Below are 26109 nucleotides of genomic sequence, written 5' to 3' on the forward strand. Positions count from 1 at the left end.
TGATTGAAACGCCTCCCGGCTCGTTGTCATTTGTGTAACATCAGTCGATGCTGAGGCTGATGAACAGCGCTTCGCTCTCAATAAGACGACCCTCACCGCAGACGCCACCAATGCCACTCCGCATGTGACTGTTGACAGTACACCTCACCTGCACCCTGACAGCACGTCCGCAGTCCGCAGTCCGTACCTGGCTGGCACTGCAATCCGGACCGACCAGCTTCGCGGCAGCCAACAAACTTGTGAACCGATCAGAACATGTCCGCAGACGACACGGCATCCTACGCGGTGACCGACACACCACTGCCGCCTCTCCCTGACCAGGATCCATTGAATACGCAGCAATGGAACACCTTCGTTGCCATTGCCGAAGCCATCGTACCGCCCTTGACCCGAAGTGATGCTTCAAAGACAGACCGTCTGCTCGCGCACCCATTGCCAAGCGACGTCTACCATTCGGCCCTTAGCCGGATTCAGCGACTCTGCAAGATCCAGGATGCAGATGATGCCACTGTCACCGCGTATCTCGCGGAAGGTGCCACATCCCGTCCAGAGTTCAAGGAGCTCATCTCGCGAATGCTTGCTTTCCATATGAGCGACACTGCCCGAAATGGACTTTCGTTGATCTTGAGTGCATTGAGGTAAGCATTTCCACTTTTCATGCGACAGAAATCCGACTCGTCCGAGCTTCGTCCGTCCCCACAACACGAAGCGCGTCACGTGCTGACCAAAATCTGCCGTTGCTAGCACACGAGCCGGCTCACTCCTGCTCACTGGATACGCAACTCCACTAGACGCTCTGTCCCTCAAAGAACGAGAGCAGGTCATCCTTGGCTGGAATCGTGCCCGCCTTCCTCTTCTTCGAGGGCTCGGTAGATCGCTCACGCAGCTCGCACGAGCGCTGTGGCTCAGAACATCTCCGACAGTAGGAACGCTCCTCGGCTACACGCGTGCTCCCATATTTGACCGGGCTGCGCCAGCTGGCTATCCCTTCACATTCGTGCAGATACCGCAGTCCAGCTTGCCAGAGCCCGAGGTCATCGAAACAGATGTAGTGATCGTAGGAAGCGGCTGCGGCGGTGCAGTCGCAGCCAAGTATCTCGCCGAGGCCGGACTCAAGGTCGTCGTCGTCGACCAGTCGTATTACTGGTCGCCCGAGCATTTCCCAATGGCTGAGAGCCAAGCTGGTGCCCACTTGTTCGGAAACGGGGGCATCGTAACATCGACCGATGGCAGTATCAGTGTGGTGGCCGGGGCTACTTGGGGAGGTGGAGGCGTGATCAACTGGAGTGCCTCCCTCCAACCACAGGGCTATGTCAGGAGAGAATGGGCACAGAAGTTCGGACTTCCTCATTTCAATGGCTCTGCATTCCAAGCAGATCTGGATGCTGTGTGTGCGCGCATGGGTGTAAGCGCCAATCACATCAATCACAACAAAGGCAATACTGTACTCCTCGAAGGCGCGAGAAAGCTGGGTTGGAGCGCAAAAGCAGTTCCTCAAAATACTGGAGGCGAGGTTCATGATGATGGCTTCTGCACCCGAGGTTGTCGGAGTTGCGGTAAGAAAGGTACTACCGTTACCTTCTTACCAGATGCTGCCGAGGCGGGTGCCCGATTTATTGAGGGCTTGGAGGTTAAGGTCATTACGTTCGACGAAGCAGATGCGACGAAGACGACAGGTGTCAAGGGAACGTGGGTTTCGCGCGACCAAGCCGGCGGCGTTGCAGGCAACCATCGAGCTACACGCGAAGTCGTCATCAAAGCAAAGCGAACAATTGTGTCTGGTGGCTCGCTGTACACACCCATTCTGCTCCTGAAGTCAGGCCTCAAGAACAAGCACATCGGACGCCACCTCCATCTTCATCCAGTCAACATGGTCGCCGCAGTCTGGGACGAAGACGTTCGGCCATGGGAAGGTCCGATTCTAACGTCTGTCGTGAACGAATTCGAGAATCTGGACGGAGATGGATACGGAGCCAAGCTCGAGTGCACAACCATGCTTCCATCTTCTTTCCTACCTCTTTACGAATGGAAAGGAGGCCTGGCCTTCAAAGAATTCACCTTGAAAATGCGCCGCATGACAGGCTACATCAGTCTAGCCCGCGATCGCTACGGAGGCAGAGTCTACCTAAATCCAAAAGATGGACGGCTCACCATCGACTATTCACCGAGCACATACGACAAGAACCACATCCTCGAAGGTATCGTACGCCTTGCAGAACTGCTGTACGTCGAGGGAGCCCGAGAAATCTACACGGCCATCCCCGGCGTCGATGCCTTCATCCGACCCTCCGCAGACACCGATGCCAAAGTTTCCCTTTCACCGAATTCCTCCCCATCAATCACCGACCCAGATTTCGTAGAATGGACCAAAAAAGTCCGAGCGAATGGTATGCCAAGCCCTCAAACACCATACTTCTCAGCCCATCAAATGGGTACATGCCGAATGGGAACCTCACCTACGAACAGCGTGGTCGACGATCGCGGACGCGTGTGGGGAACTCAGAATTTGTACATTGCTGATACCTCCGTCTTCCCATCCGCCTCTGGTGTCAATCCCATGATCACTTGCATGGGAATTTCGAGAGGCATTGCTCGGGGGATTGTGAATGAGGAGCGATCGCAGCCTGAGTCTCGTGTTGCGATGGATGCCAAGGCGAGACTGTGACTAGCCGATCTCCGGGCCATCAATACAGCGGTCGCGAGGATGTATTAAGAAATGGTAGGATGTTGAGGAGTTGTGTGTGTGTTCGGTGCTCAGCGGAAAAAGGACACCATGGTGTCGAGCATGAGAAGATCAGGGACATATTGTAAAAGGATGTGAAAAGTATTCATATATTGGCTCTTTGAGGAGTCACTTTGTAATAATGTATTCTTCTTGCAAATAAGGTAATCTGGCATTTCAGTAACGCTTGTGTTTTTCTCATCATGCGCTGGGTGTGAGAGAGGGAGGGAGATCATAACCACGGTGGTGCGAAAGCATCGCGAGCGTCATTCTGCGCCGCCCTCGCCAGCAAACTGTCACGCTCATTTCCCCTAAACCTCGTCGCTCCATTGCCCTGCAAAATTCCCGTCGATTCGACAAACTTCCAGAAGTCATCCTCTCCTTTACGCATAAATCGGCTACTGTTTTCTCTCTGCGCAATTTGTACCTGGTCGACGAGATTCCTCAGCTTATCCCATTGCTCCCTTGCGGCATAAGCTTGAGCAACTCTTCCCAGTGCCAGCCAGCCAGGCTGCTTCCCCGATGACCTGGCATGGCTCAAGAAATCTTCCATAGGCTTTGTGCCGACGATACGGTGGTTCTTGGCATAACCTTCAATCATGCGGTCGAAGAAGATGGTGTCCACGAGGCCAGAGAAGCCCGTTCCTGGATCCTGGATTTTTCGCCATAGGCTCTCGATGGATGCAAAGTCAGGCTCGGGTTGTCGGTCGAAGTAAGACATCATTAGAATCGTGTGGATGTGAGGAGTGGGTTGCTGACCAGATTTGACCATATGGGAGTATACCGCGTCCGCGCCGGCTGCGTTTTGATATCTCTTGATGAGGCGGTCAATGATCAGGGCATACGCTTTCTCATCAATGTCAGGCAGACCCAAGTCTTTGTCTCCCAACGCGTCAATAAGTGCAATGACTTTTGCCTCTTGCTCTCCATGGTCCATGCTGTCGAAGAACCCGCTGTAGAAAAGCGATTCCAAGAGCACAAACCATGTTGTGCTGTCAGCGGCAATTCCACGCTTCTGCATTTGACGGAGGATCCCCAGCGCCTCTTCTGTTTGCATTCTGCGCATCGATAGGGAGAGCAATGAATTGTAGGTGCTGAGGTCTGGCTCGACGCCAAATGCGCGGCCCCACGCAAAGACATTGGGAATCTCATCTGGTTTGACGATCGCAAAGCCAGCTATTGCCGAATTCATAATTTCCACGGTAGGTCGCGGTACCCCGTCAACAGGTCCAGAGTACTTGCGAAGCAATTCAGTTGAGCTGATGGCTTTGCTTGGCTGCTGTTTCTGGCCTTCCAACGTCCGATCTTGGCCCTCTTTCGCCCGTGCCGCCGCCAACCACTCCTGTCCCATCTGATGAAGCGCATCGAGGCCTGTCTGTCGGCTACGATTGAGTCGACTGCGATTTTTCAGTAGGCCAAAGATTCGGATCGACCACGCATGGGCGTCAGGTTGGAATCCAGCGCTACGCATGTTCTGCCAGAATGCCTCCATACCGACGACATCTCCCATACTTTGTGCGCCTTGCAGCATCACGGTAAAGGTTTTGAGGTCTGGTTTGTAACCTAGCTGAGGTAGAACGTTCCATATCTCGATGGCCAATTTGGGATTTCGCAATGATAGCGCAGCGAGCATGAGATGCTCGTATACCTCTATGGGAAGGCGGTCTTTCACCGTCACGAATTGCTTCGCGTGGCTGAGAATTTCATTCTTGAGCTGCTCCACAGCGTGCAAATTCTGTTGCTCCCGGGCTCTTCCCAGCCTCTTGATCTGAGTAGAAGCATAGCTGAGCGTCTCGGGGCTTCGGCCATCATGGCGCAAAGTCAGTGTTGGATCAGCAGTAGAATTGTGGTCAGAATCTACTGGTTCATGGACCTCCTGACTGATTCCGCTCGAGGAAGTGGGCGTCGTCTGTGTATCCTTGGTACGTTTTGTCGTCTTTAGGTTTCGCATAACGGCTGGCAGATCTTCGCAGTGGACGCGAGCAAGCATAGCGCGGTAGCCTTCGACAAGTCCTGGCTCATTGGATTTTCTCATCATGTCCAGCATGAGCACCGGTACACGGGGTGCATGTGCGTGCTTGACGATCGCACCAAGCAGCGTTGCAAGGGGCGCGTAGAGTGGCGAGCCTCCATATAGAACGGGAGGCAGTGTCTGAAGGAGATCCCAAGTCACAATAGCAGCACTTGTATAGTCACAGCGATGCCTTCCCATGTTACTCACTAAAATGTCGTGACTCGGTTGCGGCACTAGCATGCCAAGCATACTGCCAAACATGTCTGGAGAGCGTTGGTCTGCTGCGTGGGAGGCAAAGAAAGTTGTAGGTGGAAGGAAGCTCCAGTCATCGTCGCGCACAGCGATCGAAGCGAATTGGATGCGGTTTTCCTCAGTTATGCGCCCTCCGAGGGCCTGGCGGGTGAGATGGCCTCCCATACAAAGTCTCCACATTTTGGCAAGCTCTTCTCTTCCCTGGCGTACGACAAGACTGTCCTCGCCGCCGTCGGAGAATCGCACCGTGGAAATTAGGTGTGCCAAAAACCACAAAGGAGGCTGGTAAAGCTGGGCCAGGGTATTGTTCAAGCCATGCATGACTTGCATGACCTGGTAGGGCGAGGCGACATCCGTTTGAGCATTGCCCTTCTGCACGTCTTCTACCCACTTGCGGATCGACTGCAGGAGAAGCCAGCTTACGGCTGAAATGAATGGTCGACCTGAATTGTAGAGAGCACGTATGTCCCGGACAGGACGTTGTGCGCAGCACTTCCCGATCTCTCGCAATGTAGACCATGCCGCTGGGACATCTCGTGCCGATCTTTGATCAAGGTACGCATCGAGATGCTTCTGAAGCTCGGGATCAAGAGAGTGAGAGCCAGTCCATCGTTGAGCATGTCGCATTTCTGGTGGACTGTTGTGCGTGTTGCTGGCATTTCCATCACGGCGCCTCTGCTCAGGCTTGTCCACCTCCTCTAGCAATTGCTCGGGACCCAGCGGCCTACGAGAGTACCGCCCCGTGACACTGCCATTGTCGCTGCTGCCGTCGACTGCGGCTCTGCCGTCGAAGTCCGCACCAAAACCCGTGTGCGCTGGCGTGCGCTGTTTCTTGGAGGCGCCGCTGCTGAACGAGCGTATCTCGTGTCGGCGCACGTGTGAGACTCTGGCCAGCAATCTGCTCCGACTCCGACAGCCCAAGCACACGTACGGCGTGCTCATTGCAGGTGTCGTCGCAAGGAACGGAACATGACATGCACTTCTGAGGCCCGCTGCTAGCTCCGCGGGAATGCAATGGACCACTTGCTCCCCTGTTTGGACGGAGCTCTATACATACCAGAGGCTCAATAGCTTCACTTTAGCCTATTGTCGCTTCCTATTCTTCCTATACCTTCCTTACTAACCTTACTATACCTATTATCGCGACAAACCTTACTTAGACTCGCTATACTTCCGCGCCTTACCTCGTAATATTCTTCTTCTATTAATACCGATACCGATAGCGATAGCGATAGCGATAGTAGTAGCCGCTATAACTAGTATTCCGTACGACCTCATTCTTAGCGTAGCTTTAGTAGCATTAGCTTTAGTATTAGCATTAGCTTTAGCTTTAGCTTTAGCTTTAGTAGCGTACTTACTAGTAGAAGGAGGAGAATATTTATTATAAGTCGCGAGGCATATCGCTATAGACTCGCTACTAACTCGCTCTAGACTTCGACGCCCTACGACTATAAATACCTACGATTTCTAGTACTATAGCGCGTAGATATAGTAAGAGCTACTCGATTAAATAGCGATACCGGATAAGAAGAAAGCGGTATTAAATAGACTACGGAAATATAAGGCTACTAGAATTATTATAGAAACGGACTCTAGCAAGCTTATACTAGCGCTATACTACTACTATATACGCTCTAATAACTTTAAGTATCGTATACTTAATACTAAGGGCGAGCGAGTCTACGCTTATTATAAGTATAAGAGCAAGTCTAGCTATACTACTAGTTTAGAGGTTAAAGAAGACGATAGAAACAGCGAGCTAGCCGCGATATAGGCGCGAGTCGAGGCCGTAGAGGTAAAGAATACTAAACTAGAGGTAAAGATTAAGGTACTAGAAGCTAGGTTCGATAAGTTAGAAGGATACTACCTCTCGTAGTTTAAATAGCTTAAGAATAAGGCTATTATTAAGTCTCGCGATATATATACTATTTAGAAGGAGCTATAGCTAGATACGACTCGCGAGCCGCTAGTAGAAGATGTTTAAGTTAGAGGTTTTAGAGATAGTAAAAGAAGAAGTACGAGTCTACTAGACTACTACGAGTCTACTCTAAGTCTACTATTCTATCTCTTCTTCTTTAGTCGTTAACTACGCTTTGTGTTCTTAGCCTATCTATTAGCCTATCTATTAGCCTATCTATTAGCCTGTCTATTAGCCTGTCCGCCGCTATTAGCTTGTCCGCTGCTATTAGCCTATCTGCCGCTATTAGCCTATCTATTAGTAGGTTACTAATCCTTCGATTCGCTCGACTCTTTCAAAATAGGCGTACCTCGTAGTATACTCGCGGTAGTATTGCCGCTTAAGTTAATTATCTTAGGCGGCTAATTCGTATTAATAACCTTCTTAGTTTATAGCTTTTCTTTCTTAATCTTAATACTATTAACTACCTTTTACTAACTCGCTATATTACTCGTACTAGTACTCGTAGTAATAGTACTTAACCGATGTTTCCGCTTTTATTATTGCTGCTTCTCCTACTTAGTCTAGATATAGATCTTAATCTCGTAGACTAATAATAACTTTATTACTAGTTTATAGACCGTTAAAGCCTATCTAAGTAATCGAAGCGCCTTACTTACTAGCTTCTCTAGTTAATTAGTTATAGGATTAAAGTCTATATAGAGGAAGTAGTTAAAATAGTCCTAGGTCCGATTAATACTACTATCTAGTAGCTCGTAGGCATTAATCCGGTCGACAATCTAGTCTATAAATGTTATCTCGGCTTCGAGGAATTCTTAGCTAGTCTAGGTATCCGTAATAGTAGTGTATAGGGTAGGTTTACTATAGAACTATATCTTAGTTATACTCGTAAGCTTAACTTCTATATACTAAGTATAGATTAGATAGCGGCAATACTATCCCTATACTTTTAGGTCTAATAAAGCTAAAGCTAAAGCTAAAGTAGGTATTAGTAGACGTTACGAGAGGCTCCGAGATCTAGTATTTAGTATTCGAGTTGCTAGCTTATACTAACTAGCAGTATTACGTATAGCATTAGCCGCCTTAGGTATAGAGGGGAACGTATTAAAGCCTCGTACTATACTCGCGGAGCTACTCGTAGCGGCGGCTACTAATTGCTCGCGAATAAATTGCTCGCTTAGTAGATCGGGATTAAGAAGGCCGTATTATAAACAGAATCAGTATTTACTATATATCTTTATATAGTCGACGCCTAATTTAGTATAATAGGTACCCTAATTAGTAGGCATTATTAGATAAATAGAGATAGAAATAGTAGAGGTTTAAGAAGGTTATAGATAAAATCGAACTAGAAAAAGCGACTCGCTATATACTCGCGGCCGGCTCGTAGATCGGAGATTAGTATATATTATTTACAAACTTAATTAACCTAGCTTCCTAATTCCGAGCCGCCGCTAACTAACTACGTGCTACTAATAGCTTATCTAACTCTATTAGTTCCGGCTCTAACTCTATAGCTATATACTCCCTAGCTAACCCTCGAAGAAGCAAGTAGGTAGAGCGGTAAAGGCGCTCTATATTATCGCTATTCTCGCTACTACTTACTAGATACGAGAAGCTATAAATCTACAATACTGTCTTATACTAAGAAAGCGTAGCCTCGGGCAGATAGGCTTTAAGATCTAGGAATTAGCGAGTCTATTAGCGAGTTGTAAGAAGGGTTATGTTAGTAGGTAGATAGGGTAGTAGTAAATTAGTATAGTATTCGATAGAGATCTAAGAGGAGAGGGAGGAAGGTAGGCAAGTTAGCCTAACGCTAAGCGCTAAGCCCTACCTAAGGCACTAAGACCCTAGCTTCACTCGAGCCTAGTTATATACTAATTACGTATAACCTCTTTAGTCCTAATATACGCTTCCCTTCTGAAGGCTACGCTCTCGGAGCCGGTCTTGTTCTAACCTCTATCGCTACTAACTTAGCAGGTCTAATAAGCTACTCGATCCGCGCTAAATTAAATACGTAACTACCGATTATATAACTATATTAAACCTTACCTTCTAACACAATGTCTAACTCTAACTGCGCTATCCTTGTATATAATAAAGTAATATATAACTACGAGAATTAAGGACTATCGACTAATTATAATACGAGCGCGTCTTCCCTACTATAATAGGTAGACGTACGAGGTATTGCAGCACTGCCTCCGCTCTAAGTAATATCGTACCGAGTTCTTTACGTCTACTCTTAAAAGACCTAGAAATGTCCGCTCCGAGGGTTTGTCCGTTCCGAGGGTTGTTCTTATTATTACGAGGACTATTATTTACTATTGTAGTTTTACTAGCCCTAATTAGTTAGATTTAGTAGCCTTTAAGTGTTAACTAATTATATCTTTTTAAAAAACTTAGTTCTTCTAGTTTCTATAGGTAAAGGCTATTATAAGTGCAATAGTTAAGGTTCGCCTCGCTTAAAGGGTCGGAAAGATCGAGGAGTAACCTATTGTCCGCAAGATCGACCCTAGCTAGCTTAGCTCTATAGTTTTGCCCTAAGTTAGTCTATTAACTTAGTCTTTTAAGCCTTAATATTTTGACTTAGCCTTAAAGTTTTAATTAAACCTTTAATAGGTTTAATCTTTTAACTTAGTTAGTATAGTACTTTAGACTCGTAGTATAGGTAAGGTTAATAATAGTAGTAAGTAGGTAATATTAATAACGGCGGCGCTAGTCGTCTTAGCGCTAACTTTACCTTACTTCTAATTTCCTTCTTTAACTAACAACAATATTAGCAATACCGTTACCGATATAGTCGCGTCGTCTTCCTTCGATTAGTAATACGCTCCGCAATACCGTTACTAACATAGCCGCGTCGGCTATGTCGCCCTTTCGTATAGCGCGTCGTTATCCTTATTATTACTATTTATGCGTACGCGCGCTACCCTCGCCGATCGCCTAGGCCTCGAGGCCTCGATAGAAGGAAGGAATAAGAGGGGGGCCTATAGGGCGTATTACGGTATTAGTAAAGAGGTAGAATCCTTAAAAGAGTAGGCGATTAGTTAATGCGTCGTAGCGCGCCTAGTATAGTCTTATTGTCCTTTGTTGCTAACAATTGCTTGCCTCTAATTAGTTAGCTAATAGCACCCTAGGGGTAGTATTAGCTCTAGGTCCCTCTAGTAGTTCTAGCGGCACTATAGGCCCTTAGCCTTCTTCTTGTTCTTTACGCTAGTCTAATATTCGTTTAATAACTTAGTTATATCCTTAAAAGAGCCTTTATCTTCCTATAAGTCCTATTTAGGTAAATAGCCCTACTATCTTAATAGGTACTCCTTCTTGCCCTTCCTAGTCCGATGCTTTAGTATACGCTCTATAGACTATAGCTCTTCGCCGTTAGCTAGTATCTCTTTATGTTTAGTAGAGGCTTCTTTATTAGGGTCTCTACGGTAGTAATATAGTTTAAGGAGAGAGATATAGAAGGTATCGTAGATAGTGTAGTATAGTAGGAGCTATAGCTAATAGGCCTAGCTATTGCCCTTCGGTTCTCGGATTCGGAATAGGCTAATAAACCGTAGTACTAGTTTAGGGCGTGTTTTGCTATTAGGTAATAGGTGTTTGCGGATGCGGAGGTTCTTTATACTAAGTATAACTATATCGCCTTGCTTAAAGGTTATCGGTATATAGTGTTTGTTATAATAGGCCTTCTAATATGCCTAGGCTTTTACTAGTTTGTTAGCTATCTTAGCGTAAATCTCTCGCATCTTTTGAACCCTCTTAATAGCTACTAGTGTCTTAGGTATTAGTACTTAACGCGCTTCCCTTTCCTTACGCTCGGCCTCGAGCGATAGAGGGTCTTGTAGTATAGCAGCGTTCTAGCCTATTATAGCTATATATAGCGAGACCTTAGTTAATAAGTAGACACTATTATTATATACGAATTTAGCTAGTTATAGGAGGTTAACCTAGTTATTAGGGTTCTTATTAATGTAGCTACGTAGGTACTGCTATAGGGTAGCATTTTGCCTCTCGGTCTAGCTATCTGTTTATAGATAGAACGCTATAGACAGGCGATACTTAAGTCTTGACTCTTAGCTATAGGCATATCTTACTCTAATAGTAAGATATAAATATCGAGCCTCGGTCGGAAACTATCCCCTTAGGGGTTCCCTAGTAGCTATAGAAGATATTGTTCTATAGTACTTTAGCTATATTAATAGCAGTCTAATCCTTCCGAGTAGCAATATAGCGAGCACCCTTAGTAAATCGGTCTATAACGACTAGTATAGCGTTAAAGACGTCTCTGCTTCCTCTTCGTTTAGTAGAGGAAAGACCTATAATAAAATCTATTATAAGCTCTACGAATAGCTTATTAGGGATTAGTAATAAGGACAACTCGCTAAAAGGCTAATACTTCGGTGCCTTAATACGTAGTATACGGTATACGTATCGATATATTCCTTTATATCCTACTTACTATTTAGCTAGTAGTATATACGCGATAGTAGCTCGTACGACCTCTCTATACTATAGTAACCGGCAAGCTTACTATTATAGTGTCGCTTAAGAAGCTCTTATCGGATCGAATGCTCGGTAGGGATATAGAGCCTGCCCTTATAGCGCAAATAGCTATTAGCATTAATCGACTAATTCTTACTAGATCTAGTCTTACGGCTACTTCTAAGCTAATCTATACGAGCAGTAGCAAAAGCGTCCCTTTGCTAAGCACGTAACAGCTTATCTATAAACGCTCGTCTATCCCCTTCTATAAGTTCGCTTAATAGTACCCTTACTGTCTTACGTAGTACGTACTATATGCATCTAGTAGTACTAGTAGCCGGATTAACTGCAGTAGTGCTATCGCTATTACTATATATAGCAATATCGACTAGGGAGTTATTATAACTTCTCCTATCTATGTCCTTAATACGCACTATTAATATAGCAAGAGCATTAATATGCTTTAAGCCGTCGCGGAGTCCGGTAAGCCGCTTATTCTACGCTTGCCTTACTACGAGGTTTATAGCAATCTTATACTGCAGGGTTAGAAATAACGAATTAATAGATTAGGTTTCGCTATCGTAATTAGGTCGCCTCGATAGGCTATTAGCAGGGTTGCTTACGCCTAGCTAATATAATATATTAAAATTAAACCTAGCGAGGTAGACGGCCTATCTAGCCTATCGACCTATAACCCTAGTAACCTTCGTAATTCTACGAAGGTTGTTATAGTCCGTATAGACCTAGATAGTATGCTAAGCACTATCGAGATAGTAACGCTAGTGCTTAAAGGCCTTAATAATAGCTAGCAACTCTTGCTCGTAGCTCTCGTAGCGGCGTTCGGCATTAATTATCTTCCTCGAGAAGAAGGCAATCGGGTACTAATAATAGTCCTTGCCCGATTGTTGTAATATAATAGCTAATATAGCAAACTATAAAGCGTTAGTCTTAATACGAATTAGTTCGCTTAGTACGAAGTAGTATAATAAGGGGACTTTAGTAAATCGCTTCTTTAAACCGTTAAAAGCGGTTTGTGCTCTATTAGTCTATTTAAACTCTCTAGTCGGGTTAGCCTTAGTTTTAGTAAGCTTAGTTAGGGGCATTACATGTCTCGAATAGCCCTTAATAAACCGACGGTAGAAGTTAGCGAAACCGAGGAATAACTAAAGTTCCTTAATACTAGTAGGTGTTAGCTACTTAGTAATAGTCTTAATCTAGTTAGGATTAGCCTTAATACCCTTAGTCGACACGAGGAAGCTAAGGAAGGACACCTCTTTAGTAGTAAAGGTGCATTTAGAGGGCTTACAATATAGGCTATAGGCTCGTAGGCAGTCGAGGACCTTGCGTACTACAGCCTAGTGTTCTATAATATTAGGTAAATAGGTATAAACTAGGATATTATCTAGGTAAACTGTACAGAGGTAGTCTAGTAGGCCTAAAAAGGCCCGATTAATATAGGACTAGAAAGTTATAGGGGTATTAGCTAGGCCGAATAGTATAACTAAGTACTTAAAATAGCTATAGCGAGTACGGAAGGCTGTTTTCTATTCGTCGCCTTTACGAATACAGATACGGTAGTAGGCATCCTTAATATCTAGCGTAGTATAAAAGTAGGCGCTAGAAAGGCGATCGAGGGTCTCGTTAATAAGCAGAAGTAGATAGCGGTCCTTAATAGTAATAGTATTAAGCCTACGATAATTGATATATAGGCGTAGGCTACTATCCTTCTTTAGTACGAACAGGATAGGTGTACTAGCAGGGCTGTTGCTATATCGTATCCGGCTATTAGCTAGATTTTCATCTAGGTACTTACGTAATATAGCAAGCTCTCGTTTACTAAGATTATAGAGGGGACTAAAAGGAACCTCCTTGCCCTCTATTATATTAATCTTATAGTCTGTCTCCTTAAATATAGGCAATGTCGATGCTAGGTAGTGTTTGAATATATTAATATAGGTCTCTCGAATAGGTAGTAGTATACGAGCAAGCTAATTAGGATCTATACTATTAGGGGGTATAGGTTTATCGTTATCTCTACCGAGAAGGTTAGCTGTCGGATTAGCTAAGGTAGGCGTTAGGTTGCCGATAAATAGGACCCGGATATCGTCGAGGCACTCGCTAATATTAATATATTTAATGTCCTCTCTCCTAGCGATTCTAAATCGCTACTATTAACTACCTAAGTCTATAACTATAGTATAGTGTTTAAGAATAGGGTTGCTAATAACAATATCGGATAGAAGGTTGTCTATATCTACTACGTAGGCAGTAAAATCTAGCAAGCGTTTATTTCCGAGGTCGTCCTTTAGAACTATAGGAATATAGTAGGCCCTATAGGTTAAGTGCCGAGCGTTATTAAACTAAGTAAGGGTTAGTAGGTTAGCCCTATTCAATTGTCGAAGGTCTAATTGCCTAGCTAGGCGATAGCTAATAAGGGCACTAACTAAATTTCCTAGATCTAGTATAACCTTAGTCTTATAGTTAGTTCTATACGTATCCTATATAAGACAGGTGCGTATAATAGCTAGTATAATATCGATAGTTTTACGCCGTATAAGGCTAACAGTTAGTGCGGCGCTTATTCTTTTTTCGACTAATTAGAAGGACCGATAGGGGTAGCGTTAGCAGCTAAAAGGTGCTTTTAGTATTTAGCAGTAGTACGGTCGATTCGGGCCTAGTCCTTAGGTTTGTCGTATTAGCCTAGTAGATAGCTAGTGCTATCGTAATTAAAGCACTTTAATCTAGTTAGGAGGTTACTATAGCTGCTATTAGTCGAGCGGTTAGCGTTATAAGGATACGAGCCCCTTCTACGGCCCCTATTACGGCCTCCTCTATATAGCCGTCGGCTACGGCCTCTTCTATAGTCGTTACTATTCCTATTGTTAGCACTATTGTTTTAGGTAGAACCTTAGTTTCCTCCTCGGCTACGGTTGCTACGGTTAGTACTAGCTAGTCGGATCCTCGATTCTAGTCGTTACTAGAGCTAAATAGCTCGTTTAGCTGTTTCTACTTCGACTATAAATTAAATGCGTATTAGATTAGCCTATTTAAACACACGGCGGCGGTCCTATTATGTATCGTGTATTATAAAGTAGATAATTATTCTAAGTCTATCTAGGCTTAGAGAAGTATGTACTATAGTAGGCTAGGGCCTCCTGCCTAGCCTATGCCTATACCTGCCTTCGTAATAGAATCCCTTAGTCCCGAAATGTCCGCGACTACGCGGACGGTAGACTTAGTATCTATATACACAATAAAAGAGATTTTAGGCTATACGCCCCTATTTTTCGTCTCGCTATCCTAATTCTTCCTTACCCGCTAATGCTTAATATCTTATTTCCTCTAGCTAGGTCGTTAACGCGCGAGAGTGTAAGAAACACTACTATTCGCTAACTACGGGGTCTCTAGGATGCTCGTTATTAGGTTCTCCTTACTATAGAGGGCGTGGTTCTAGAAAGCGGAGGCCCTTTTTCTTATTAGTAGGATATAGACTATTAAAAGTCTCTATAGTAAGCTTTCCGAGCGCCTTACGTAGGCCCTTATCGCCGCTCGGTCGTACTAATCTATAGAGCGCGGCAAGTAGTTTAAAAAGGTCGCTTTCCTCTTACCTAAGGAACTATAGTAGCAGTAGGTCTTTTATAGCCTTAATCGTATTCGTAGCGGAGTTAGGTTCCTTAGATATACGCTAGATAGCATCGATAATTAGGGGTAGACTTATAGTCGGCTTGTCTTTATTATCGTGTTTGATAGTGCCGTCTTCTAGCTAGAAATCGGAGAGTGTGTTTGTAAACTCTATAATATCCTCGACTCGTAGACCCCGTAGTAGTCCGGGTTGGTTTAGTTTGGTTTGCTAAGCCGAAATTCTAGTTTAGTTTAGTTTAGTTTGCTAAGGAACCGGTGTACGGACCGGTTTGCCGGCCACGTGCTAGCTACGGACAAAAACCTAACCTAAAACACGTCTAAACAGCCCGAAATATAGATGCAATCGTGTAGATAGGGCCCCTAGACCCGATCCGAGGTCGTCGCATGTCGTCGTATATCGTCGTATATCGTCGTAGTTTAGTCGGATGTTCTCGGAAACCGGCTTAGACTAGCGGGGTAAAAAACCAAACCGGAACCAAACCGGAGGGGTACCGCTAAGAAACCAAACTATATACGTTCTATAGTTCGCAAACCGAACTACTACGGAGTCGGACCTCGAGGTTAGTAAAGTCGAATTTGCCGTTCTAGGCGGTGCTTTCCTAATCGAATTAGTTGCTATAGTCTATAACCTCTCTTTAATTCTCTTCTAGTAGTTAGGCAAACGCGGTACCGAACTTTTAATATAACGCGATATATCTCTCGTACTATAACCTCTCGTCGGCGTCTAGTTTAGCGAGGTCTTCGTCGTCTATTACTTAATTATAACCGCTATCTTCGAGCGCGTCGCCGACGGCTCTTATAAGAAAGCCGACGTATTACTTAAATTCTTGCGAGTCGGTATCCTTCTACTAATTTCCTTATAACGTAGCTAAGGCCTTCCGAAAGGCGTCGTCGTCCTATCTATAGTTCCGTATCGCTTCGATTAGTAAGCTATAGCTATCGTCGATAGACGTAGGCTTTAGCGGAATTTACTAGACTATCTTTACGGGGCAGGCATATATTAGCTCTACGAAATATAGCTATTTTACGGCCTCGAGCTTATCGAGAATATCCTCTCTAGGGGGCTAAAACGCGTTATTTATAATAGACCTAGAGTATCCGTTATCCTTAGTCGCGATTTGCTATAGCGGGCGTCCGCCGCTTTAGTCGTCGAGTTCCCGCGCGAAGTGCTTAAGTAGCTATCTAACGTCGTTATCTCCCTTATAGTAAACGATAGTCGCCTAGGGTATAGGCTAGATCTCGTTATTCCCGTCTATTAGAACGAGCGCCTTTATCTAGTACTAAAGGATAGCGGCCTTTAACAGCAAGGGTACCGCTAACATAAGGAGCTTACTTATTAGGTAAAGCATTAAGCGGTCGCTGTTTTGTTAAATAACGTTTATTATTTGCTTAGGGGCGTAACTTAGTATCTAGTTCGTCTAGTTGCGGAAAGTGTTTATATCTACGTCTTTATCGTCTTTAGATATACTAGTAACGAAATCTCGATTTAAGAAAGGGTCGGCTTTATTAATTTTCTCGATCTTGTCCTAAGCGGATACTAGCATTTAGGAGACCTAGAAGTAAATGTTTCCGTACTTGTAGTTGAAATTCGATACGACTAGTATTAGATAGTAGAGGTAGGCTTTCTATTCTTCGTCTAGAAATATCGTAAGAATAAGCTAGCTAGTATCGATATCAAGTTCGTAAAAAGCTATAGAGTAGCGGATAAAATCCTTCTCCTACTCCCTTAATAGACGTAGCTTGCTACTAGGCAGCACTCGCTCTAAGTCTACGTTACGGAAAGCTATTATAAGTCTCGGAAAGTCGAAACGGCTCGTAGGAAGGCGGATCGTCGAATCCGTAAGAAGTCCTTAGAGAGCTAGTCCTACGCAGATAGCGGCGTCTACGATCTCCTTATTTATACGAGTTATAGGTTTGCTTAAGTCTAAATTGTCCTTACTAGTTGCTTTCTCCGGCGCCGCGGTTTGCGCTTTAGTAGACTTAGCCTTTCCTACTATTACGGCCTTCCCGGTAGGCGCCTTTATAGATTTGCCTTTCCCGGCACCTAGTTCGGCTTTACTATCGTCGGCTTTAGTAGACTTAGCCTTTTTAGTAGCAGTTAGTAGGTCGGCTTTAGTCGACTTAGCCTTTTTAGTAGTAGTTAGCAGGTCGGCTCTAGTATTATTAGCTTTAGTAGACTTAGCCTTTTTAGCGGTAGTTAGGGCTAACGTAGGCGCATTCTTACACTTTCTAGCTATCGAGGTAGAGGCGGCCTTCTATACTTTCGCGGCTTTCTAGGCTACTTTCTAAGCCTTTGCGTCGGCCTGCTCCTAGGCCTTCTATTCTTAGAGTTTAGCCTTGAATTTCTTAGTCTATATAGATATCCTCTAGTCGATTGCTTTCTTCTACTTTATATAGTCGGAATATAGTAGTATCGCCGGGCGTTAGTATCTGTCCTTTATTATCGTTTTAGCCTTTTCCTCGTAGTAGGCTAAAGGAATATCCTAGAAGATTATGCCTTAGGTAGCCGGTATAAGACTTAATATTAGGTCTATTAGTAGGGCGCGTAGGCCTAGCGGGAAACGGCCTAACTATATCTAAAAGTTGCGGATAACGCGCTCGAAATCCCTAGTAATATCGCCGTATTCTAATTGCTACTTCTCGTCGTTTATAAGCGCTACGATTAGCTATATATATATCGAGCGCTATATTTTTAGCTGTTTGCTCTAAAGAATTAGCGCTAGGTAGGGTTTAGGGAAGATATCGTAGATAGACTCGAGGTTGGCGACAATTCTCTACCTTAGATCTGCCTTATAACGCTCGACTATATCGGCGATTAGTCTAGCGAAACAACTCGCTATCTCTATATAGTTTGCGAGGCAGTATACTCCTTCCGTAACCTAGTATACTAGCGCGTAGTAGGCGATAGCAATAGGCGTTATTTCGCCTTAGTAAATCGTCTAAAAAGCCGTTACGTAAGTAAGACTATCCCGCTCGTATCTTAGGACGGCGTAGTCCGGTATCGTAAGGTCCTCTAGAGCCTTAGAGGCGTATAAGATCGAGTTATTTATAGAGAAATCGCTTTTATTAATATTATATAGCAGCTTATTACTAGCGGTCGCCTACTCGAGTAAGCGTACGTTAGTACCGTAGTAAGGGTTTTTCGGTCCGCTCTAGCCTTTCCTTATCTATCTAGGAGGGTAGATCTCGCCTATACTCTTCTAAATCGCCTTAGGCTATTCGCCGGGGGGGGGGCGTATTACTAATTTATATACTTTTCAGAACCGTATATAGAATCCGGGTTAATAAGCGCTGTCTTGAATTCGTTAAGGCTAAAATATAATAGCTAGACCGATGCGAGGTATACCGCTAGTCTATTAGGCAAAATGTCGATAAGCTAATCCGCCTATAGTACTATATACGTACTAAGGATAGCCTTCTTTCTAGCTTAGGTAGGCTTCTCGTCGTCGGCGTCGAAATCGTACTCGTCCTTAAAAGAGGCGAGGTCCGGCTAGAGGTAGTTGCTATATACGTCGCGGGAACTACTACTATTGCCGCCCTACTATAGTAGCTAGCGTTAAAGACTAAAGAAACTATTATACTAGGCCTAGTTTAATTAGGCTACGAAGACCGCTAAGATAAATAGGAGACAAAGGACTAGTTAGCGCGTACGTAGATACTTACTAACTATATATTAGGGATCAATCCCCTATATAATAGGAGTATAAAAACGAGGTGGACGGAATAGCAGCGAACAATTAGAGACGAAGGGAAGACAGTTAAGAAGGAAGGGAGGACGAATAGAAAGCACTATATACTAAGGCAGAGAAGGTACTAAAGGCGGAGGATAGAAGAACCCCTAAGAGGGTATATAGGATAATAATCTTAGAACTCCTTAGAGGACTAAAAGCAATCTATAACTAGGCGAGCTACGTAATTACAAAGGTAGCTAATATAGTCGCAGCAAAGATTACGAAGAAACAATAGGAGACAAGCCTAAACTACCGCACCTAGGTAGCAGTAGCTAGCTAGGAGGCGCTAAAACCCCCGAGGATAGTAGTTAGAGTCTATATTACGGACCTATAGGAGCAAAAGGAAATCTAAGGACTTATAGGGAAAGAGATTATAGAAAGAATTGTAGTTAAAGAGGTAATTAGGGCTAGGAACGAAGGTAAAGGGGTAATTAAGCTGTTTATAGTATAAGAGTAGGACAAAAAGAAGCTAGAAACACAAAAAGAATGGACAACTAAGATAGGGAAAACAGCAAAGGTCTCCTAATAGCAATTTATGATTATAGCCTATAGTATAACAAGAAGCTTTAAGGAAGAATAGGATATTAAGAGCCTATAGAGACAAAACTAAGCTATATGCCTAGGCCTAAAGATTACAAAAGTGGCATAGATTAAAAGGAAAATCGAAGAGACTAAGAAGCAGTCTTCCCTAATTATCTAGGTAGGGAGTATAAAGCAAGCTAATATAGTGCTAGACTAGGGGCTGTTCTAGGACTTTAAAAGACTAGAAACAGAGATATATAGAAGCAACTATAGGATAATATAGTGCTTCAAATGTTAATACTATAGACACTTAGCAGCTAAGTATATAAAGACAACCAACACCTACTCCTATTATATAGGGGATTACTAGGTTAAAGAATACAAAGCATATAAGGGAGAAGCAAGATATATATACTATACTAAAAGATACCCCTCTTAGGCGAAGGAATGCCTAGTAAGAATACAGGCAGCTAGGAAGGCAAAGGAAGCTAGAATCAATATACTAAAAAGATATATAATAAGCTAGGGCAGCTAGGTATAGAAGCAACCTAGCTAAGTGCTACAAAAGAGGTCTAGATAAGATAATAGGTTCACATTTAGGGCCTTACTAGTATAAGAGAGTTACTAGCAACTAGGGAGACTAAGATACCTTAACATTGCAGGAAAGGAAGCAGGGTAGATAAAGCTTAGTCAAATATTAGTCTAAAGTAAGGGAAGACTAAAGGAAAACTTATAGGGAAATAATATAGATAAAACCTAATAAACATTACAACATTACTAAACATTATATAGTACAATGTCAATAAGAGTAAAGACAAGGTATAGAGGAGCTTCCTTTAAGCACTAAACCTAAAAGAACATTATATTATTGCAATCTAAGAGCCCTAGCTTAACCTATATACAAAGAGACTAGCAATAGTCAAAGACCTAAAATACTACTCAATTATCTACAACTAGGGAGCCCTAAGGACATACATCTACATTAGCAAGGAGATAGATATAGAAACCTAGTAGGCTATACTATAGGAGGATAGGGACCTAATATTAGTTCAAGTAGAGACATCCTAAGGTACACTCTAAGTCTACTATATATACAACCTACTACTAGACTTAAGAAGCAGTACCTAACTGAAAACCCTAGAAAGATTACTAAGAGTTATCTAGGGGAACACCTACTAAATCCTACTTAGGGATTTCAACCTCTACTACCCCCTCTAGGGCTTAGACTTTACCCTAGCTTACTACTTCCTAGTAGGAAGACTAATTAACATATTAGAGAGGGAAGGAATAGAAATTGTTACCCTAAAGGGACTAATTACTTAGGAAGCAAGAGGAAGCAGCAGTATACTAGACCTATACTTTGCATTATATTAGATTAGGAATAGGATTATAAGATATAGGGTTAACTAGGAACTAGAAGAATTATTAGACCACTTCCTAGTATAGATTGAACTGAATGTCTAAGCCAATTAGGAAAGGGAACTAGAAGAGAAGCTTAACTAGAAAGGTACCTAATAGGGTAGGATTAGGGAGGAACTAGAAAGGGACCTAAAACTAAAGGAACTCTTAACAAAGTACCTACTAAGGCTAGAGGATATTAACAAGGCAGTAGAAGAACTAATAGGAACCCTAAAACAGGTAGCTAGAAAGCATACCCTAGCGAAGAAACATTTACTATACTAGTAACTATACTAGACTAGTAAGTATATAAGGAAGGTTAAAGTAGTAAGGAAGGCTAGGAGGCAGTAGATACAAACCTATACCTAGGAAGCATAGGACAACTATAACAAAGCCTACTAGGAAAAGAAGATCTAGATCAAGAAAGATAAGATACAAGAATAGAGATCTATAATAGGAATAATTATAAAGAAACTAGAGGAGATATAGAGGATAGCTAAATAGACAAGGAGACCTAAATAGGACAAGGACATACTACTACAATTCCCGGATATTATAGACTAATAAGGACAAATGTAGACTATAATAGAAGGGAAAGTAAGAGCCCTAGGCCAACACTTCTTCTATAGAAAAGTACAAGCAGACCTATTAGACATAAAGGAGAAAGAACAAGAGACTCTACTACTAGGCATACTAAGAGACACCTAGGTTAAACCCGAAACTATTAAAAGGATCCTAAAGAAAATTCTAGGAAACAAGGTACTAGGGGAAGACAAGATCTATAATAAACTCCTAAAAGCATATAGGAAGGGGCTAGCCCTAGCACTAGCTAATATCTTTTTATAAAGCCTAGCACTAGGACACTACCTAAGACTATTTAGGAAGTCCCTAATAGTAGTGCTAAGGAAGCCCTAGAAGGAAGACTATATATAGCTTAAGGCCTATAGACTAATAGCCCTACTTAATATAATAGGCAAGGTACTAGAAAAAATTGTTACTAAAAGGCTAACAACCTTTACCGAGGAAAGGAATATCCTCCCTAAAGGCTAGATAGGAGGAAGAAAGAAGAGGTTAATACTAATAGCTATAGAACTAATTATAGAACAGATCAAGCATATCTAGCACTATAGTTAAAACTAGGTAGCAACCCTCCTCTCCCTTAATATCTTAGGAGCCTTTAACAATGTCTCCTATAAAAGGCTCCTATATATACTCGAATAGAAAGCTATACTAAACTAGATAGTCCAATTTATCTAGTCCTTCCTATAGGAAAGATTAATACAGCTTATTCTAAGCAAATTCAAATTAGACCTAATGCTAACTAAAAAGGGAATCCCCTAAGGATCAACACTCTCCCTAATCCTCTTCCTTATCTTTATAGTAGACCTACTCCTACTCCTAGAATTAAAAAACACATTAGCATTAGGGTTTATAGATAACACAAACATCCTAGCCTAGTCTAAAACAATAGAAACCAACTGTAAGATCCTAGAAGAGAAGCACTAGGAGTATAAAAAATAGGTAAGGAGGTATAGAGCAAAATTCGCCCTAGAAAAGTACTAGCTTATCTACTTTAATAAGGCTAAATCAACCTATAATATAAAGCAATCAATTACTATCTAAAGCTTTAAAACCTAACTATTAGTAGAGCTTAGGGTACTAGGGATCTAGCTAGATCTAAAACTGAATTAGGGACTATAAGTAAAGAAGGCAAAGCAGAGGGCAGATGCTAACATACAATCTATTAATAGGCTTATAGCCTCTATATAGGGGGCTACATTCGAGAAAGCTAAAGTTATATACAAAGCAATTGTCAAGCTAGCAATACTATATAGAGCACAGATATAGACAGCCTAGGAGAAAACACTAAAGAGGATTAAGCAACTAGTTAGCAGGTCCTAAACCTAAAGCCTAAAGAAAATCTTAGGAGCATACAAAACTATACTAATAAGGGTAGTAGAAATAGAATTAGGGATCCTACTAGTTAAACAATACTTCAAGGGACTAAGACACTAATATATAGCAAAGACAATAGAATACCTAGCCTAACAGACTATCCAAAAGGCACTAGACAAGATAAAAGCCTAGTACATTAGGACTAGGAGGCGAGACAGACTATAAATGACTCCCTAGAAAGTTAAAGACCTAGAGCAATATAGAGTCTTAACAAGAGAAATGCTAAAGAAAGAGCTTTAGGGACTAAATATAAGGCTAAAGGAGGACAAGCTAAAGAGAGAGAAACAAAGCCTAGTAGAATCAATTGCTAGATACCTATAGGAGCAGGAATAGAATAAAACACAAGTTAGACTAGGAACCCTAAAGGCACTAATCAAATTTGGTCAACATAACTACTAGCTCTATAAGGACCTAAACAGGGCCGAGGCAAGCCTAGCTATCTAAATCAGATCTAAACACATTAGACTTAGATCTTACCTATTTAGAAGAAACGTCCTAGGAATTGAAAGCAAAGCTTGCTAATATAGCTACTAATCTCAGAACCCTAAGTATATACTGCTAGTCTGCCCTTAATAGTTAGAAGGTAGAAGTAATTAGAGACTAAAAGCAATAGAAAGGGAATACGACAAGCTAATCTAGAGCAAAGAAGACCTAAAGAGGATAGTAAAGTAGATTATTAAATAGGGATTCGTATAACAATTCGTATTAGTAAGGGAAACTAAAGAGTAGATAAGAAGGAGGGAAGAAGAGGGGGAAAGAAGGGCAGGGCAGCAGGCAAGGTAGTTAGAGGGTAACAACTATAACACTAGTACACCCTAGAGGAAGGAAAATAAGGAAACGAGGAAGATTAGCACTTATAAATAGGACAGGAGGGAGGTTTTTACTAACTAAGTTGGTTTCCTACCTAAAACAATATATAGAAACAGACCTGTATAGGCCGAAAGGCACTACAATAGGCAAATGAAATATCTATCTATCTATATACGTCGCGGCCCTTATTATCCTTTTTTCTAAACTTCCTTTTATACTAGTCGAGCTTAGCCTTCGAGGCCTTTTTAATATTAGCGAGACGCGTAGCGCGCTCGCCCTCTATCTCCGATTCGATCTATAGGGCCTTATAGTTATCGTCTTTAAGGCCCTTTTCTCTCGATTCCTTACGATAGACCTAGCGTCTAGCCTTAGTCTCTATACTATCGCGAAGCTTCTATTCGTAGAGGTCGAGGCGTTCGCGACCCTACTAATCGTAGGTATCGTAATAGTGCGGCGCGTCGGCGTTATAGCTAGTCTCTAAGGTATAATATAGGCGATTGCCTAAGGCGCTAATCGTCTTATAAACCTAAGGTATAAGCGTATACTCGATTCGAGGAGTGCCGAAAGCTATATACCGCTCGGCGTAGATAGGAGCTATAAGTAACTATAGTACTAAGGCCTTTTCCGGCCTACTATTCGTTACAATCTTATATAGGAGTTTGTGTTCGCGCCGTATTATACTATTAATAGAACGTACTAGTATGCCTAGTACGTCCGAGACGGCGTTAGCCTTATACCTAGCCCTATCGATATACGAGAGTATATTAGAAAACCTCGGCACCTTGTCTAGGTATAGTATACGTAGGATTTCGCCCGGCTTAGGTAGTGCAATAATAAGACGCTTCGTCTTAGGCGCCTATCTCTTAGTAGCCTACTAACCCTACTCTTCTTCTCCGCTATTATCGGAAACCTCTTTCTTAGCCTTATCGTTATCCTATCCTTACTCTTCCCTATTAGTAGGTATAGCCTGCCTTACTACTACTCTCCTATTATTTAGAGTAGTAGATTAACTATCCTCGGGATTTCCCCTATTTCTAGTAGCATCCTTATTCTTAGTTCTAGGAATAAGCTCCTCTTCCTTATTATTAGTTTTTTTATTTTTATTTTCTTCGTTTTTATTCTCTTTATTCTTATTCTCTTTATTTTTATTCTCTTTATTCTTAGGAATAGGCTCCTGTCCTCTATTTCCCTTATAGTTATTATTACTATCTTCTCTATTTATTTCTATTACCTTAGAATTCTCTCTATTCTCTACTTCGTTACCTTATTCTATTCCCTTAGAGTCTTCGCCGCGCTATAGCGATATTGTTACCTAGCCGGACGGAGGCGTTTCGGGGATACCGCCTAGTAGAGGCGTATACTCTAGTAGAGGCGTATCTTCCTAACCGAACATTATCGCGCCGCGCTTCTACTAAAGCTTCGACCCTCCGGCTATATCGGTACGTTACGAAAACTTCTTTTCCGATCGTAACGATCCTATCGATCCTAGCGATCGCAAGCGATCGCGAGCGATCCCGAGCGATCCTAGAACGATAAATAGGTAACTTATAAAAGTTAGACTTTTACCTAATACTATACTAAAAATAAAACATTTTTGTCATATATTACTAAGCCGTAAACCTTCTAGATAAAAAGATATAAAGGAAAGAAAATCGCTTTTTTAGACATTTTGCTTCTAATTTATCTTTTTTTCTACTAGGGTTATAGCTTAGTAATATAGTAGAAAGGTACTCTATTTTTAGTATATTATTATAAAAAAATATAAAATTTATAGATTTTCTACGAAACTAAAGCTAGGGAAGAGAAATAAGCAATATAGTATTTTAGCTTTTCTAAGTTATACTTTACTATTTTTAGAAATCTAAAAAATAGAACTTAAAGTTCTATATACTTATAAGAGTATTATAAATTTTTAAGTTATAATACCTAGTAGTTATCTTAGAATCTAGAAAAGAATCTCGAGTGTTTCGAGTGTACTTTTTTTTAAAGTTCTGCTTATTAAGCGTCGGCTTTTGAAAGAAACCTTAACGAAATATCGGCTACATTTAACGAAACCTTAACGAAAAAAATTTATTTATAAAAAAAACCTACGAAACCGCTAAATTTGACCTATATAAGTGCGTAATACCCCGAAATACCTCGTAGTAGTAGATATATATAGAGTAGTAGTACTTGTCCCGCGTCCTTTACGTTCCTTACCCTCGAATTTCGGAACGGGCTGTCCCGAAATTCGCGATCGCGAGGATCCTATCGGATAGGATCGTAAGTAGTCGGAATTTCTAGATCGCGGCGATCCTATTAGATAAGATCTTTAACGTACGATCCTAAGGATCCTAAGCGATCCTATCGATAGGATCGTCGCGATCGGTAAAAAAGTTTTCGTAACGTAGTAATGCTTCTTTATAATGCTTGTTTAATATTACTATAATATAGATAGCTATAGTTATACGCCTCGTATACTTATTGCGCCTCGTAGCTATATATATTATTATTATTATTAATTCGAGCGATAGTTAAAATATTACTTCGGCGATATAGTCTAAGCTTCTATATACCGCGTTTAATAATAGTCGCGCGGGTACGCAAACCTTATTCTAGCCGCGTATATCTAATAGATAGAAGGCGCTAGAATAGTCGGAAGTAAGGGTATAGGAGAAGG

General features: G+C 42.3%; 2 protein-coding genes across 2 annotated transcripts; one reads left to right on the plus strand and one right to left on the minus strand.

Moving 5' to 3' along the window:
- On the plus strand, positions 1-2901 carry MYCFIDRAFT_52380 (uncharacterized protein). The gene is made up of 2 exons (XM_007924360.1): positions 1-638; positions 745-2901. The coding sequence occupies exons 1-2, from the start codon at positions 256-258 to the stop codon at positions 2663-2665; spliced, it is 2304 nt and encodes a 767-aa protein (XP_007922551.1). The 5' UTR covers positions 1-255; the 3' UTR covers positions 2666-2901.
- MYCFIDRAFT_206671 (uncharacterized protein) lies at positions 2859-22132 on the minus strand (the record flags this gene model as incomplete). Its single annotated transcript, XM_007925195.1, has 5 exons — positions 2859-3056; positions 3085-5925; positions 5963-6051; positions 15287-15316; positions 22127-22132. 5 exons carry the CDS (start codon positions 22130-22132, stop codon positions 2924-2926), a joined length of 3099 nt encoding a protein of 1032 aa, XP_007923386.1. The 3' UTR covers positions 2859-2923.
- Between the last annotated feature and the right edge of the window lie 3977 nt (positions 22133-26109).

This window comes from Pseudocercospora fijiensis (genome assembly GCF_000340215.1).
Source record: "Pseudocercospora fijiensis CIRAD86 unplaced genomic scaffold MYCFIscaffold_2, whole genome shotgun sequence".
In the NCBI taxonomy this organism is placed as follows: domain Eukaryota; kingdom Fungi; phylum Ascomycota; class Dothideomycetes; order Mycosphaerellales; family Mycosphaerellaceae; genus Pseudocercospora; species Pseudocercospora fijiensis.

What these genes read in the sequence shown, in the direction of transcription:
- MYCFIDRAFT_52380 (XM_007924360.1), top strand. Translation starts at nt 256, where the DNA reads ATGTCCGCAGACGACACGGCATCCTACGCGGTGACCGACACACCACTG. An exon ending in TTGATCTTGAGTGCATTGAG is followed by an intron (nt 639 to 744) that starts GTAAGCATTTCC and finishes TGCCGTTGCTAG; the next exon opens with CACACGAGCCGGCTCACTCC.